The sequence below is a fragment of the Lampris incognitus genome, chromosome 3 (genome assembly GCF_029633865.1).
Source record: "Lampris incognitus isolate fLamInc1 chromosome 3, fLamInc1.hap2, whole genome shotgun sequence".
Classification (NCBI taxonomy): Eukaryota; Metazoa; Chordata; class Actinopteri; order Lampriformes; family Lampridae; genus Lampris; species Lampris incognitus.
Genome location: NC_079213.1, coordinates 67,335,572 through 67,353,169, shown reverse-complemented (window position 1 = coordinate 67,353,169; position 17,598 = coordinate 67,335,572). Strand labels below are relative to the sequence as shown.

The 17,598-nt window shown below is 46.2% G+C and overlaps 1 protein-coding gene across 1 annotated transcript in view; it reads right to left on the bottom strand.

Moving 5' to 3' along the window:
* Window positions 1–17,598, bottom strand: part of cachd1 (cache domain containing 1) — a 165,833-nt gene that overhangs the window by 66,211 nt on the left and 82,024 nt on the right. The window contains 1 exon segment of the mRNA XM_056276772.1: window positions 9,770–9,918. Within this exon segment, the coding sequence (XP_056132747.1) occupies window positions 9,770–9,918 (149 nt within the window).

Genomic DNA, 17,598 nt, shown 5'->3' with positions numbered 1-17,598 from the left:
ATAATATCGGATTGGACGTCCGGGCGGCGTGCCGCTCTCTTCCACTGCCTACCAACACAGGGATCACCGGTTTGAATCCCCATGTTACCCCCGGCTTGGTCAGGTGTCCCCCTACAGACACAATTGGCCGTGTCTGCAGTGTGGGAAGTCGGATGTGGGTACATGTCCTGGTCGCTGCACTACCGCCTCCTCTGGTCGGTCGGGGTGCCTGTTCGGGGGGGGGGGGGGGGGGGGGGGACTGAGGGGAACAGCATGACCCTCTCACGCGCTACATCCCCCTGGTGAAACTCCTCACTGTCAGGTGAAAAGAAGCGGCTGGCGACTCCAAATGTCTCGGAGGAGGCATGTGGTAGTCTGCAGCCCTCCCCGGATCGGCAGAGGGGGTGGAGCAGCGACCGGGACGGCTCGGAAGAGTGGGGTAATTGGCCGGATACAATTAGGGAGAAAAGGGGGGGGGGTAAAAAAAGAATAAGAATACTGAATTAATTAAAATGATTATCTTGCTGGTAAAGTTACCACCAAAATGCTGCTTAGAAATCAAGGCTATGTCTCCTGCAGAGCCCCTTTTCCTGTGCTCTGTCGCTTGCCTGTCTGAACCCCCTTTAATCTCCCCTCTTCTCCTCACACTGTACTCCACTGCCTGTCATTAGCCCAGACGCCAGCGAGACTAACAGAGGATCAACTGGGATTTGGCTAGGCGGTGTTGGCTGAGGAAAGGTGGGAAGGAAAGGAGAGGGAAGAGGAAGGAGGGGGGGATGGAGGAAGGAAGGCAAGGTATGGAGGGAGGAAGGGGACATGATAGGACAGAGGGAAGATGAAAAAGGGGTAGGGAGGGAAAATGGTAGGGGGAAGAGGGTAAAGGAAACAACAAGAGAGGTCTGACATGAGCAGAGACATGTGGTGAGGTAAAAAAGGGGTTCTCCCCGCCCTGGGTTTACAGCTGTTAAGGTCACTTTAACATAGCCTCTCTCTCTCTCTCTCTCTCTCTCTCTCTCTCTCTCTCTCTCTCTCTCTCTCTCTCAGGTGACAGCAGAGTTTACTTTCGCTTGCCGACTGAACTGAGCGAACAGAAGCCCAGCGACATCCGTGACACCGGAAGCATGAGAACCATGCTGTTTGCTAAGTTGCTGAATGAAATAAAATTGGGCGTTCCCGTCTAATAATGTCACTCACAGCGCTTCATGCCTCACTTTATGCTGCACACTGGGACAGTGCGAGTTATTTCGTCTTGCATTCAGAGAACCACACCCAGGAAAACACCTCGGTACTCTGTTTCTGTGGGGACCTAGTGGCACATCCCATTTGGCTACAAAACCCACGGTTAAAGGATCCAGACCGCAGGCTACTCATCTCATATTCTTAATAAGACTTACAGCGAAAGCCCAATATTCACCCCACGAGCCAGTCCTAACAGCGAGAGTTAACTGGACGCCACTCAACAACAGAACTGACAAATCGTATTGAGTTACCTAAAGGCTGAAAATGAATGGGACGAATGAATGTCTCTCCTTAAAGACAGAAGCGGGGCAACCAGGTAGCGTAGCGGTCTATTCTGTTGCATACCGGCACGGGGATCACCAGTTCGAAACCCCGTGTTACCTCCAGCTTGGTCGGGCGTCCCTACAGACACAACTGGCCATGTCTGCAAGCGGGAAGCCGGATGCGGGTGTGTGTCCTGGTCACTGCACTAGCGCCTCCTCTGGTCGGTCAGGGCACCTTTTCGGGGGGGCTTGGGGGAATAGCGTGATCCTCGTCCCCCTGGCGAAACTCCTCGCTGTCAGTTGAAAAGAAGCAGCTAGCAACTCCACGTGTATCGGAGGAGACATGTGGTAGTCTGTAGCCCTCCCCCAGATTGGCAGAGGGGGCGGAGCAGCGACCGGGATGGCTTGGAAGAGTGGGGTAATTGGCCAAGGACAATTGGGGAGAAAAAGGGGGGGATAAAGAACCAAGGAAGCCAAGACCCCTCAACTGTGATTTCATCGGGTGCAACTTGTGCAAGGTGCACCAGAAACAAGCGGTGAAGCCCTAATGCTCGAAATCTTGACAGTACCTGGTGATATTTTCCAGGGGAATGGGTAAGGTTTTTATTTTATTTTATTTTATTTTTTGTTTGGGCTCCATATCACATCTAAAATAGCCCATTAAATTAAATTAAATTAGAATTAAAATACGCACAGGCACAAAAAAGGGCACTTATCATAAATAATAATATAACTCAATGAAAGGTTATTTACACCATTCTTATCTTGGTTTTCATTTCTCGCTTGGAGACAGTTGTGTGTCTATTCATTGAACAGTGCAATACTGCTGGAACAGCATTAAGCTTGTGGCCTTGGCATAGAGCTCACATCCTGTAACACAACTGGTGAAGGCAGAAAACTAAGCACCATCTGAGCTGCTCCCAAACACTCTTCTAAGTTCTACACCTGAGAAGCATCAATGGGGCTTATGAAATAGGCACCTGAAGACCACATCCTCAACACAAATATGGACACACACAGAAACACGTACAGAGACACACATGTTCTATTTTCAGGTACAGCCTGTCATAAAGAACAAGCGGTGATTAAAGCATACCAGCGGGCCCTGAGTGCTGCCCTCGGTGGCCTCCTGAGCTACCTGATAGCCCGCTAGCGTGATGGCTAACTGACATGGATACCCTGTCAACCAACTGATCCCTTCTCTACACCGGCTGACCTGACTGAGACCCCCAGGAGCAGCTGATGACTAAGCCTGACGAGGGACACGCCAACTTGGCTGACTGCTTGACACGGTCCAGACGCTGAGCCCAGCGAGCTTCAGAGGATTTGCGTGAAATGTTCAAGGCACTCTAGTGCGACCATATTATGACAAGTTTTTATTCGCCGTGCTGGCATAGTTACCGTTTGATTGCTCGCTCTCTTATGCTTTTTTCCCCCCACCAACACGGGGCCGGTGCTGGTTCCAGTGCAGTTAACCATCCCGCATTTCCGCCGGTTTAAGAAGCGAACCATCAGATGATGCCATTAACTGGATGCGGTTTGTCTCGTACAAATACAAAACCTTACTGCCAGTATTTGGTTATTATTATAAACACTTAAATATTGAAATACAGACTCAGCATGGCGTACATGAACAGGTCACGAGTTAGTCTTCTACCTGTAAACTCTGCCAGGTGAGAACCAGTTTTTTTGCGATGCAAACGCTCGAAACTGTTCAAGATTAGCTTCGAGGCACCAGCGGTGACCCCGCATCAATCAAAATATACTTTTAGTATATCTGTGTTGGATATACTTTCAGCATTTTCAGCGAGGCCAATAAATTAAGACAGCAAGGGAATAAAACAAAAAAATTAAATTCTTGTTTGTGATATAAATGCTAGCAGATGTCAGTTGCATGAGAGGACCCTTGCTCAAAACATCACTTCAGACTTCAGAGAACAAATGCCTCGGGCAAAAAAACCTCAATTTCAAGAGCTGTTCAAGTCATGTCTGCACACTTCATGACTGTGAAATCCAGTGCATGCCCGCAAAGCTGGCCTTTGACATGCGGGGGGGGGGGGGTTGAGCTTCAGCTAACTCCCCCTATGGAGAACAGTTAAGAGGGAAAGGATCACAGAAACATACATACAATACACACACATACGCGCATGTGCGCACACATACACGTAGGGCTGTGCGATATGACCAAAATCTCATATCACGATATAGGTCATTCATATCATGATAACGATACATATCACAATATAGGTAATTCATATCACGATAACGATACGTATCATGATATAGGTCATTCATATCACGATAACGATACATATCCCGATATATGCCATTCATATAACAATACATATCATGATATAGGCCATTCATATAACGATACATATCGCGACATACACTCACCAGCCACTTTATTAGGCACACCTGTCCAACTGCTCGTTAACGCAAATTTCTAATCAGCCAATCACATGGCAGCAACTCAATGCATTTAGGCATGTAGACATGGTCAAGACAATCTGCTGCAGTTCAAACCGAGCATCAGAATGGGGAAGAAAGGTGATTTAAGTGACTTTGAACGTGGCATGGTTGTTGGTGCCAGACGGGCTGGTCTGAGTATTTCAGAAACTGCTGATCTACTGGGATTTTCACGCACAACTATCTCTAGGGTTTACAGAGAATGGTCCGAAAAAGAGAAAATATCCAGTGAGCGGCAGTTCTGTGGGCGAAAATGCCTTGTTGATGCCAGAGGTCAGAGGAGAATGGCCAGACTGCTTCGAGCTGATAGAAAGGCAACAGTAACTCAAATAACCACTCATTACAACCGAGGTATGCAGAAGAGCATCTCTGAACGCACAACACGTCGAACCTTGAGGCAGATGGGCTACAGCAGCAGAAGACCACACCGGGTGCCACTCCTGTCATGGTGTGGGGGATATTTTCTTGGCACACTTTGGGCCCCTTAGTACCAATTGAGCATCGTGTCAACGCCACAGCCTACCTGAGTATTGTTGCTGACCATGTCCATCCCTTTATGACCACAGTGTTCCCATCTTCTGATGGCTACTTCCAGCAGGGTAACGCGCCATGTCATAAAGCTCGAATCATCTCAGACTGGTTTCTTGAACATGACAATGAGTTCACTGTACTCAAATGGCCTCCACAGTCACCAGATCTCAATCCAATAGAGCACCTTTGGGATGTGGTGGACCGGGAGATTCGCATTATGGATGTGCAGCCGACAAATCTGCAGCAACTGCGTGATGCTATCATGTCAATATGGACCAAACTCTCTGAGGAATGTTTCCAGTACCTTGTTGAATCTATGCCACGAAGGATTAAGGCAGTTCTGAAGGCAAAAGGGGGTCAAACCCGGTACTAGTAAGGTGTACCTAATAAAGTGGCCAGTGAGTGTATGTCATTCATATCACGATGACGATACATATCACAATATATGTAATTCATGTCATGATAATGATACATATCACGATATATGTCATTCATATCACGATAACGATACATATCACGATATATGTCATTAATATCAAAATAACAATACATATCACAATATATGTCATTCATATCACGATAACGATACGTATCATAATATAGGTCCTTCATATCACGATAATGATACATATCACGATATAGGTCATTCATATCAAAATAACGATACATAGCACAATATATATATAGGCACAATATATAGGTCATGATATAGGTCATTCATATCACGATAACGATACATATCACGATATAGGCCATTCATATAACCATACATATCGCAATATATGTCATTAATATCAAAATAACGATACATATCACAATATAGGTCATTCATATCACGATAACTATACGTATCACGATATAGCACCTTTTCTGTAAATTCAATGAATAAATAATTTATATAAAATGACCACATGGAAAGGCTTATTTCATATTACATTTTGAATTATATACGCGACAAAATAAAAGGTACTCATATTTGATTATTTTTCTCCTTTCATTTAGAACCTTTGCGTAAATTTTCAATTCAGCATGTAACAAAATATAAAATATTAATGTCTGGGGTTTGTTCTGAGCCCTTGACTGTGCTTTTGCGACTCATCTGTAGACACTCTCCGTACTGTTTGACATGATTCTTGCGTAGGTGGTAAAACAGTGTGATTTGGGTAAAGAGTGTGATTTGCAACACATCAAAATAAACGATAGAGCTTAACATGAAACGACAGACGGTTTCTATCGTCACACGATATACAGTGCATCCGGAAAGTACTCACACCCCTTCACTTTCCCCACATTTTGTTATGTTATAGCCTTATTCCAAAATGGATTAAATTCCTTTTTTTTTCATCAATCTACATACAGTACCCCATAATGACAAAGCGAAAAAGGTTTTGTAGAAATTTTTGCAAATTTATTTAAAATAAAAAACTGAAATATTGCATGTACATAAGTATTCACACCCTTTCCTCAGTACTTGGTTGAGGCACCCTTGGCAGCGATTACAGCCTCAAGTCTTCTTGGGTACGAAGCTACAAGCTTGGCACACCTATATTTTGGGTATTTCTCCCATTCTTCTCTGCAGATCCTCTCGAGCTCTGTAAGGTTAGATGGGGAGCATCGCTGCACAGCTATTTTCAGGTCTTTCCAGAGATGTTCAATGGGGTTCAAGTCCGGGCTCTGGCTAGGCCACTCAAGGACATTCACAGACTTGTCCCGAAGCCACTCCTTCGTTGTCTTGGCTGTGTGCTTAGGGTCGTTGTCGTGTTGAAAGGTAAACCTTCGCCCCAGTCTGAGGTCCTGAACGCTCTGGAGCAGGTTTACATCAAGAATCTCTCTGTACTTTGATCCATTCATCTTTCCCTCGATCCTGACTAGTCTCCCAGTTCCTGCCGCTGAAAAACATCCCCAAAGCATGATGCTGCCACCACCATGCTTCACTGTAGGGATGGTATTAGCAAGGTGATGAGAGGTGCCTGGTTTCCTCCAGACGTGACGTTTGGTATTCAGGCCAAAGAGATCAATCTTGGTTTCATCAGACCAGAGAATCTTGTTTCTCATGGTCTGAGAGTCCTTTAGGTGCTTTCTGGCAAACTCCAAGCGGGCTGTCATGTGCCTTTTACTGAGCAGAGGCTTCCGTCTGGCCACTCTACCATAAAGGCCTGATTGGTGGAGTGCTGCAGAGATGGTTGTCCTTCTGGAAGGTTCTCCCATCTCCACAGAGGAACGCTGGAGCTCTGTCAGAGTGACCATCGGGTTCTTGGTCACCTCCCTGACCAAGGCCCTTCTCCCCCGATTGCTCAGTTTGGCTGGGCGGCCAGCTCTAGGAAGAGTCCTGGTGGATCCAAACTTCTTCCATTTACGAATGACGGAGACCACTGTGCTCTTCGGGACCTTCAAAGCTGTAAAAAAATAAAAATAAAAAAAATTGTACCCTTCCCCAGATCTGTGCCTCGATACAATCCTGTCTCGGAGGTCAACAGATAATTCCTTTGACTTCATGGCTTGGTTTCTGCTCTGACATGCACTGTCAACAGTGGGACCTTATATAGACAGGTGCATGCCTTTCCAAATCATGTCCAATCCATTGAATTTACTACAGGTGGACTCCAATCAAGATGTAGAAACATCTCAAGGATGATCAGTGGAAACAGGATGAACCTGAGGTCAATTTTGAGTGGCATAGCAAAGGGTGTGAATACTTATGTACATGCAATATTTCAGTTTTTTATTTTTAATAAATTTGCGCTACATACACGCACACGTACATATATACAGCCCCTCAAAATCCCCATGACCTCAAACAAACCCAAAAAATACAAGAATAAACATTAGAAAAATAAAGTGAAAGACAGTAACAAAAAGTGAGACAGCTAGGATGAGAGAGAAAGAGAAATAAAGAGGAAAATCCTTTTCGGGGATTGTTAGAGATCGGAGTTCAGGAATCTATCAGGCTCCGCTTCAGTTTAGCGTGTTCAACCTCTTCCTGTAAAACTCTCCCATGCATCATTCTCTACACCATTTTCCTCAGTGATTTGTATCTCAGCCAATGGGGATATCTCTCTCTGACTGCTGCAGTAAAAATGTGTGTTTGTGTATTTGTATGTATGTATATGTGTGGCTGTGTGTGCGTGTGTATGTATAGCGGCAGATTCTAGTGTGAGTGTACCATTTCCCATCATAAGGGAAACAATGATTTTCAGCATCATCTCTACACATACATGTTGTAGAGATAACACTGAGCAGTCTTCCGTGAGTCTCTAAAACGCCTTCCCTACAATCTGGGCAGTTTCAGAGACACAAAGAAAACTGCTCAGTATTATGGCTGCTAATAGCATCTCACCAACAACATATATGCAATCCCTGCAATATACACAGTATATAGAGATAATGTTGAAAATTGAGATTTTTGTTTCCCCTTTAAAAACAGAAACATGCGGACTGTTTCGTTGCGTACCAACACGGGGCTCGCCGGTGCGAATCTCTGTGCTCTCCGGCTTGGTCGGGTGTCCCTACAGACACAATTGGCCGTGCCTGCGGGTGGGAAGCCGGATGTGGGTATGTGTCCTGGTCGCTGCATTAGCACCGGTTGGGGCGCCTGTTCGGGGGGGGGGGACTGGGGGGGAATAGCGTGATCCTCCCACGTGCTATGTCCCCCCGGCAAAACTCCTCACTGTCAGGTGAAAAGAAGCGGCTGGCGACTCCACGTGTATCAGAGGAGGCATGTGGTAGTCTACAGCCCTCTCTGGATCAGCAGAGGGGGTGGAGCAGTGAGTGGGGTAATTGGCCGGATACAATTGAGAGGACAAGGGGGTGGGGGGGTAAAAACACTTAGCATCTGTAATCAGAGGTGATGCAGAGCAATATTTGCGAGACCTGAATATGTGACTGCAGTTTCCGAAATGAGTCAGTCGGTGCATCTTCATCAACACGGTTGAATCGCTTGTGCACCAGTCTGTTTTAATGAACATCATGTGTGTCTTGGCACGCACACAGTGTGCTTGCATGTGTATGTTTGTGTGTGTATCTCATTATAGACACAGTATGTATATGCTGGATTTGTATTTAGGCCACAGGTGCCAAGAGGAACCTCCACCAGCCAGCCCCTCTCTGTGGGACTGAACCCATCATGCAGTGCATGAAGTTCCTGGTTCAAAAAACATCACAGAGATAGACAACTGGCAACATCAAAGCTGTGTAAGCTGTGGTGATGAAGGGGGAGAATGAGAGAGAGCGAGAGCGAGGGAGAGGGGTGGTGGTGGTGGTAATGGTGGTGGGGCAGCTGCTGCTGTGTAGATTAGGACTGAAAGAAGCTCTCTTTCCTGCTCCCCACTGCATCTTTATGAGCCGTTCTTTTAACTGTCTTTCTGCCTGCGGGAGGGGGACAGAGGCTGGAGAGCTGGAGGTTCTCTGCAGGCCGCGAGCAGAGCAGGGAGGGGAAAAAGTCTCTCAATACACACCCCAAAATTTGAGATCGATTCAAGATTCAAGATATTTAGTCTCACACTGGGTCCGAGTCAAACAGGAATAAACCCCTACCCTTCTCACATGGCCGTGGACCCGACATAAAAAGCCCCAAGGTTCATTTCAACTCCCAGTTTGACGTTTAGCAAGTGCAATGCAGTTCCTTCATAACGGCGCTTCATCAGGATTGTAGTACAGGCATATCCCATTCAAATCAATTCAACTGTTAACCGCTCATTACAATATACAGTAAATAAAATAAAGCAGAAATCAGTGCAGACGGTTTAAAATTTCCAAATGTTTGAAATACCCTCCTCTTCCTAAACTGACCAACTGCATCGCGGACATGACCAGTCCTTCACGGGACTCCATTACCCATGGTTCTAAACATCCCCTCTATTTTACTGTTACAGCTCAAATCATTCTAGGCTCTTTTTTGGGGTAAAGAAGCGCTGCAGCGAAACAACAAAATGCTGGGTTGCAAACAAATGTAGACCGCCCGAACATGTGTTAAATTACAGGCACCCATCAAAATGACTGCACAAGTACCAGGGCAAGCCGCTACGGCCCAGCACTGCAACCCAACTGGTTTTTAAACACAGCTATCACTTATCTAAGAAACGATGAAAACATGCTAAAAGGGAGGGAGGAATGTAGTGCTTTTACCGAGCAAAGCAACGTATGGCGCTCCAAGTGCAGCCGTTAACACAGCGGGAGGTGTGTTAAAAGGCAAAAAATCCACATCCCGCAGGGATTTGTGTGTGAGAAAGAGTATGAGGGAAAAAAGTGTGTGTCTGGTGGTGTTGCGGGGGGGGGCAAGTAATACTCACTCCATCATAGAGGCCGGTATGGAGCAGCAGTCCTGTATGGCCGTGAGTGGCGAGGTGAGGTGGGCGGTGTACGAGGCCTCCACCACCTGTTTGTTTCTGTTCACCACATCCAGGTATCGGTTAAACTTCTCACGAATCTTCTTGGCGAGCTGCAGGACAGACACACAAAGACACATTTGTAAGGCTGAGGGTGGGAGGGGACACTTCGGGGCACTTGAATCCATACCCCCAAGTCCTAAACTCCTGGATCTCGAAAATCTACCCTCACCCAAATTCTAACCCTGAAGAAAAATGTTTTCTCATCCAAAGGAAGCATTTTTTCCCCCCCCACCTGAAAAATACCTGAATGTGTGTTGGTCCTAAAATGCGAACAGCAACAAGCACACACACACCGAATACACACACACACACTAAACATAAATGGCTCCAGGGGTCGCACATGCAACCCAAAATCTGTCAAGTGCGACTACACCTTTTCACTGGTCGCACCAGTGCACCTGAAATTTAGCTGGTCTTTGTGTGCATGTGCAGCCTTACCTTTTCCCAACCGCATTCTGCAAAGGACATCCTCCTGCATCTTACTCCGCCTCTGATTGGCTCTGACCTGGATATTCCTACCCTAGCCATCTCACCGCTCACACCTAAACCTAACCAACAAAGGCAACAAGTACAAGCCAATCAGAGGCAGAGTTGGGCGGGTCTTCTCAGAATACGGGAGGGAAAAATAAGACCTGTGTGTGTGTGTGTGTGTGTGTGTGTGTGTGTGTGTGTGTGTGTGTAACCCAGCCACTGAGGATGCACAAGCCAGTGCATCCTTAGTGCCGGTCCCAAGCCCGGACAAATGAGGAGGGTTGCGTCAGGAAGGGCATCCGGCGTAAAATCTTTGCCAAATCAAATATCCGGATCATAAATAAGACTTACATACCGGATCGGTCGAGGCCCGGGTTACCAACGACCGCCACCGGTACTGTTAACCAGCAGGGTGTCGGTGGAAACTATGCTACTGTTGGGCGAAGGAGAAGGAGAGGGGGAAAGCATGTCCAGAGGCAGCTAGAGAGGAGGAAGGGTAGGCATGTGGAGGTGAGAGTTGGAACTTTGAATGTTGGCACTATGACTGGTAAAGGAAGAGAGCTGGCTGACATGATGGAAAGAAGAAAGGTAGGCATACTGTGTGTGCAAGAGACCAGGTGGAAGGGGAGTAAGGCCAGGAGTATCGGAAGTGGGTTCAAACTCTTCTACCATGGTGGGAATGGGAGGAGTAATGGGGTAGGGGTAATTCTGCAGGAAGAGTATGTCAAGAGCGTGCTGGAGGTGAAGAGAGTGTCAGACAGAGTGATGAGTATGAAGCTGGAAATTGAAGGTTTATTGCTGAATGTTATCAGCGCATATGCCCCGCAAGTTGGGTGTGAGATGGATGAAAAAGAAGAATTCTGGAATGAGTTGGACGACATGGTGGAGAGGGTACCCAAGGAGGAGAGAGTGGTGATTGGAGCGGACTTCAATGGACATGTTGGTGAAGGGAACAGAGGTGATGAGGAGGTGATGGGAAGGTATGGAGTCAAGAAGAGAAATGTGGAAGGACAGATGGTGGTGGATTTTGCGAAAAGGATGGAAATGGCTGTGGTGAATACATATTTCAAGAAGAGGGAGGAACACAGAGTGACGTACAAGAGTGGAGGAAAGTGCACACAGGTGGACTATATCTTATGTAGAAGGTGCCATCTAAAAGGGATTGGAGACTGCAAGGTGGTGACAGGGGAGAACGTAGCTAGGCAGCATCGGATGGTGGTCTGTAGGATGACTTTGGAGACCAAGAAGAGGAAGCGAGTGAAGACACAGCCAAAGATCAAATGGTGGAAGTTGAAGAAGGAAGACTGTTGTGTGGAGTTAAGGCAGGAGTTAAGACAGGCACTGGGTGGTAGTGAAGAGTTGCCAGATGGCTGGACAACCACTGCAGAAATAGTGAGGGAGACAGCTAGGAAGGTACTTGGTGTGTCATCAGGACAGAGGAAGGAAGACAAGGAGACTTGGTGGTGGAATGAGGAAGTACAGCAAATTATACAGAGGAAAAGGTTGGCAAAGAAGAAGTGGGATAGTAAGAGAGATGAAGAAAGTAGACAGGAGTACAAGGAGATGCAGCGTAAAGCAAAGAGAGAGGTGGCAAAGGCAAAGGAAAAGGCGTATGGTGAGTTGTATGACAGATTAGACACTAAGGAAGGAGAAAAGGACTTGTACCGATTGGCTAGACAGAGGGACCAAGCTGCAAAGGATGTGCAGCAAGTTAGGGCGATCAAGGATAGAGATGGAAATGTGCTGACAAGCGAGGAGAGTGTGCTAAGAAGGTGGAAGGAATACTTTGAGGGGCTGATGAATGAAGAAAATGAGAGAGAGAGAAGGTTGGATGATGTAGGGATAGTGAATCAGGAAGTTCAGTGGATTAGCAAGGAGGAAGTGAGGGCAGCTATGAAGAGGATGAAGAGTGGAAAGGCAGTTGGTCCTGATGACATACCTGTGGAGGCATGGAGATATTTAGGAGAGATGGCAGTGGAGTTTTTAACTAGATTGTTTAACACAATCCTGGAAAGTGAGAGGATGCCTGAGGAGTGGAGAAGAAGCATACTGGTACCGATTTTCAAGAACAAGGGCGATGTGCAGAACTGTAACAACTACAGAGGTATAAAGTTGATCAGCCACAGCATGAAGATTTGGGAAAGAGTAATAGAAGCTAGGTTAAGAGGAGAGGTGACGATCAGCGAGCAGCAGTATGGTTTCATGCCACGAAAGAACACCACAGATGCGATGTTTGCTTTGAGAATGTTAATTGAGAAGTATAGAGAAGGCCAGAAAGAGTTGCATTGTGTCTTTGTAGATTTAGAGAAAGCTTATGACAGAGTGCCGAGAGAGGAGGTGTGGTATTGTATGAGGAAGTCAGGAGTTGCAGAGAAGTATGTAGGAGTGGTGCAGGATACGTATGAGGGAAGTGTGACAATGGTGAGGCGTGCGATTGGAATGACAGATGGGTTCAAGGTGGAGGTGGGATTACATCAAGGATCGGCTCTTAGCCCTTTCTTGTTTGCAATGGTGATGGACAGGTTGATGGACAAGATCAGGCAGGAGTCTCCATGGACGATGATGTTCGCGGATGACATTGTGATCTGTAGCGAGAGTAGGGTGCAGGTTGAGGAGAGCCTGGAGAGGTGGAGGTATGCACTGGAGAGAAGAGGAATGAAAGTCAGTAGGAGCAAGACGGAATACCTATGCGTGAATGAGAGAGAGGACAGTGGAATGGTCAGGATGCCAAGAGTGGAGGGGACAAAGGCATTTGAGTTTAAATACTTGGGGTCAACTGTCCAAAGTAACGGGGAGTGCAGTAGAGAGGTGAAAAAGAGAGTGCAGGCAGGTTGGAGTGGGTGGAGAAGAGTGTCAGGAGTGATTTGCGACAGAAGGGTATCAGCAAGAGTTAAAGGGAAAGTTTACAAGATGGTTGTGAGACCAGCTATGTTATATGGTTTGGAGACAGTGGCACTGACGAAAAGACAGGAGGCAGAGCTGGAGGTGGCAGAGTTGAAGATGCTAAGATTTTCACTGGGAGTAACGAAGAAGGACAGGATTAGGAACGATTATATTAGAGGGACCGCTCAGGTTGGACGGTTTGGAGACAAAGCAAGAGAGGCAAGATTGAGATGGCTTGGACATGTGTGGAGGAGAGATGCTGAGTATATTGGCAGAAGGATGCTCAATATGGAGCTGCCAGGGAAGAGGAGAAGAGGAAGGCCAAAGAGGAGGTTTATGGATGTGGTGAGGGAAGACATGCAGGTGGCTGGTGTGACAGAGGAAGACGCAGAAGACAGGAAGAAATGGAAACGGATGATCCGCTGTGGCGACCCCTAACGGGAGCAGCCGAAAGTAGTAGTAGTAGTAGTGTGTGTGTGTGTGTGTGTGTGTGTGTGTATGTATATATATATATATATATATATATATATATATATATATATATATATATATATGCGAGACCACGCCCTGTACTCCTTTCTCAAACGACATCACAACCTTAAAACTTCCCGGTAACCCAAAATGAAGAGAACTATTGATTTTTTCCCCCTTTAAATCAAGAAAAATGCTTTAGTGCCCCATTACACCTGTCCCCGGCCCTGATAAGCCCAGCCCAGAAGTCATCGGCACCGCGGTGGTAACCGTTCCACCTGTCTCCCCTGTCCCCAATCCTAAAATACCTAACCCTGACCCAAATAAAAGAAAAACATTTATCTGCACATTTATTCCTGTTTACAACCATTTACATAATGCGTTAAGAAATTCCCATGTGTGTGTGGGGACTGACAAAAAAAAAAGAAAAAGGATGCAACGCTTAAAATGTATTATTGCGGCGCCAAAAGGCACGGTGAAAAATCTGGGGTGCAACTAAATAAAAAAAAGTTAGGCGCACCAGTGCAACGAATGCAAAAATGTTAGTCTGGAGCCCCGGATTATAGAGTCCTGTTTTGACTTGTGGCAATGGACATCTAGTTTACACTTTGAGTCTCCTGTCCCCCGCCTCATGACGTGCTGGGGCACACCTAAACCAAGTGCTTGAATTAACATGCACTCTTGGCTATGTCAGGATCCGCACCCTGTGATGCCAGTTGGTAGTATTCGAATTTGTCTACCTGCCGACTCTCTTGCAAGCCACTTTGGACAGAACTGTCTCTAAATGGATGCAAATACACATATGTCCTTGCATGAAGGTCCGACCACACACACACACAGAGGTCCATACTTCCGTTTGTGAGGACCCCTAATTGACCACACATTCATTCCCTTGCCCCAACCCTAAGACTGTCACTACATGTCCTACCCTAAGCCTTACCTGATCAACATCTTAATTTTAACCCTACACCTCAATTCTAACCCTACAACAGCATTTAAGTGAAAACCAGCCAAAATGTCCTCGCTTTGCAAAAACGCCATGTAAAAAAGACTTCAAATTGGTCCTCACAATGATAACAGGAGCAGTGTGCATGCATGCACACATGCACACACATCACACACGTCAGCCAAAAGACCAATTGAGCTAAAGAATACTGCCAATGTAAGAAGGAAGTATGAGATGGAAGAAAAAACCCCATCATGGAACAGATCTCTTATATGGATCCAATGACCTTGACACTTGATTTTACGTTTATGACAACATCTTACAAAGCTAGAGGCTGGTTTTGGCATGTAACATCGCGGCCAAATTGTACTGCAGTATATTGGCTTTAGTCTTTCATAAATTGATTTCATCATTTCATTTTTAACATGCGCCTGCACATTGTTTTTAATGACAATAAATTGAATTGAATTGAATAAATCAATTACAGCATGTCAGTAGTAAATTCCAGAATAGGAAGAGCAGCACTGGGAAGCCGGTTGTTTAGCACGACTGGAATCTCTTTTGGAACGTAGCTTACTCTTTTCCCTTTACAGGCATGGCAACTGAGAGCAGGAAGGAGAAAATGGGAGTTTTTAAACAAAAGCACTGGGCTAATTCAATCAGTGTTCACTAGGGCCCTTAGTCCAGGCCCCTGGACAGGCATACATTACACCTTCTCTCTCTGAAGGGGCAAGTTCTGGTTGTATACACACATCTCGGGGCTCATTCAAACTAGGCTCCAACTCATTGAGGGGGACAACCAATAACCTGCCCAGCGGCTAAGCCCCAGGGAGAAATTAATAACCACCCAACAACAGGCCCCCGGTCCTGCTCTTTATTGCCAGAGTCGGAGAAAGGTGTTGCATCTAACTGTAACTATGAAGCCAACAACCACATGAGCTGGAACGTTGGGGGGGGGGGGGTTTCTGTGAAAATGTAATCTGTTACAGATTCCCTGCTTAAACTGTAAGCAATATAACGAACCGGCTTACTTCGACTTGGTGGACAAACTGATTACTTACAGCTATTTTTGGGTAGTCCATTAATCCCAAAACTATACAATATCAAGTCATGAAGCATTCACACCTACATGAGGAGGAGAAGAAGAAGAGGAGGAGGAAGAAGAAGACGAAGACGAAGACTACTACTACAGGTATCCCCAACCTTATTAACAGCACAGTTGCATCATCACCGAAACCAGCGATCGGTTTCATATGCAAATTGACATGACCATTAACTAGAGTTACAGCTTAGACACTAGAACAGACAGACACACACACAAACACACACGCACACACATGCAGGGAGAGGTGGCTGAAGAAGTGTTCCTTCAGCATTTTTCCCATCCTGCTGTCCCCCCTCCAGGGGCAGCCAGGAGCAGTGGGCAGCCCTTTCCTTTGGCGCCCCTGGGGACCAATTCCCAGTGGACATCCATGTCATGGTCAGAGACAGGGCAGGAGAGCACTCTGCATGTTTTTACTGGGGTTCTTCTGATGTTGGAGGAAACCCACGTGAGCACAGGGAGAACATGGACAGTACACACACAGACAGCCACTGCACACCATTTTTAACATTTTTAACTAATGATTATGGGGGGGGAAATGCTTTAAAATGGTTCAATAACATAATTCGGCCTATTTAATCATAGCTACCTGCAATCAAAAGACTAGAAGATTCCTAACAGTAAGAAATATTTTCCCAGTCCTGCACCACCTGCAAAGTCCAAAAGCAGTAATGAAAGCAAAACGGCAGTACTTTACAGTGACTGTTATTTAAAGGCAACGTTTTGTTTAGTGTCTAAACCTAATTTATCATGTCTGACCTTTGTAACACACAAAATAGTGCCGTTTTTGGAAGCTAATACAGAACAAGAATGGTAAAATCTAACGTTAAAGTCGGTGAAAATACAGAGGGATTTGGGGGTCAGGCACAACCTCGCAGTCACTGCAAGGGCGGCTTCGGAACGGGGCTGAACAGGCAAGCGTTTTTCCTCGGCTCTTTTTGTGTCAAGTGTTTAAACATAGCATGGTGCTGATACTATCAACTAACAGACTACTGCTATAGATAAGACAGGGTGACAGAGTGGCCATTATCCATTCACAAAGAAACACCCCACATGAAGCAAAATAAACTAATTGTGTAATAGTTTGCAACAGCCTTGTTAATCACAGGGGAAAATAAAAACTTGTTTTCACTGTAACTAGACCCCCTTTGTCCACATCCTCTAATTGCATGAGCCGGCTAACGTGGTGTGATGCAGGCCTGGAAGAGGGAAATGTACCACGACTCATTGACTGCCTGCACACCTAATCAGCCAGCCGCTATTCCTATTAGGATTTAACAAGGACTTGAGGCGAGGCCCAGAATCCCTATTACTCCAGCACAAGACATGCACGCACAACAGGCCCCAGGACACACTCGCATGTGCAGATTCAACAGGGACATGGAGGAAAACACACCGAAAAACAGGTGCACACACACAAACACACACACACTTGGCGCATACACTCAGGGCTGTCAAGGCATGGTAGCATGGCCAAAAACTCCAGTTAAATTTGTATTAAAAGGGGGGAAACGGGCCAGACTTCAGCTAAGGAGTTTTTCCATAGTCATAGGGGGAGGGAGAGAGAGCAAGAGAGCAGGACCAACCTTTACCAGAAACTTCTATAGCAGCAAGTCACAGCTTAGGTTACATCCTGCCACACTGCTGCCAAAACCACCCATTCCAACATGCTCTCAGCAAATTAACCACACTCTCTAAAAGGAAGGGCTCTCCTCTTACTCTCCCACCCAGTCCACTCCTGAGGCTTGGAGCAGGCGGTGGGACACGCTGTCAGCCACACACCTAGCATGGACGGAAAGCGTGTATCCCAGTGTCTCACGCATTCAAGTTTAAAGGTTGCAGCCGTGCCAGCCAAAA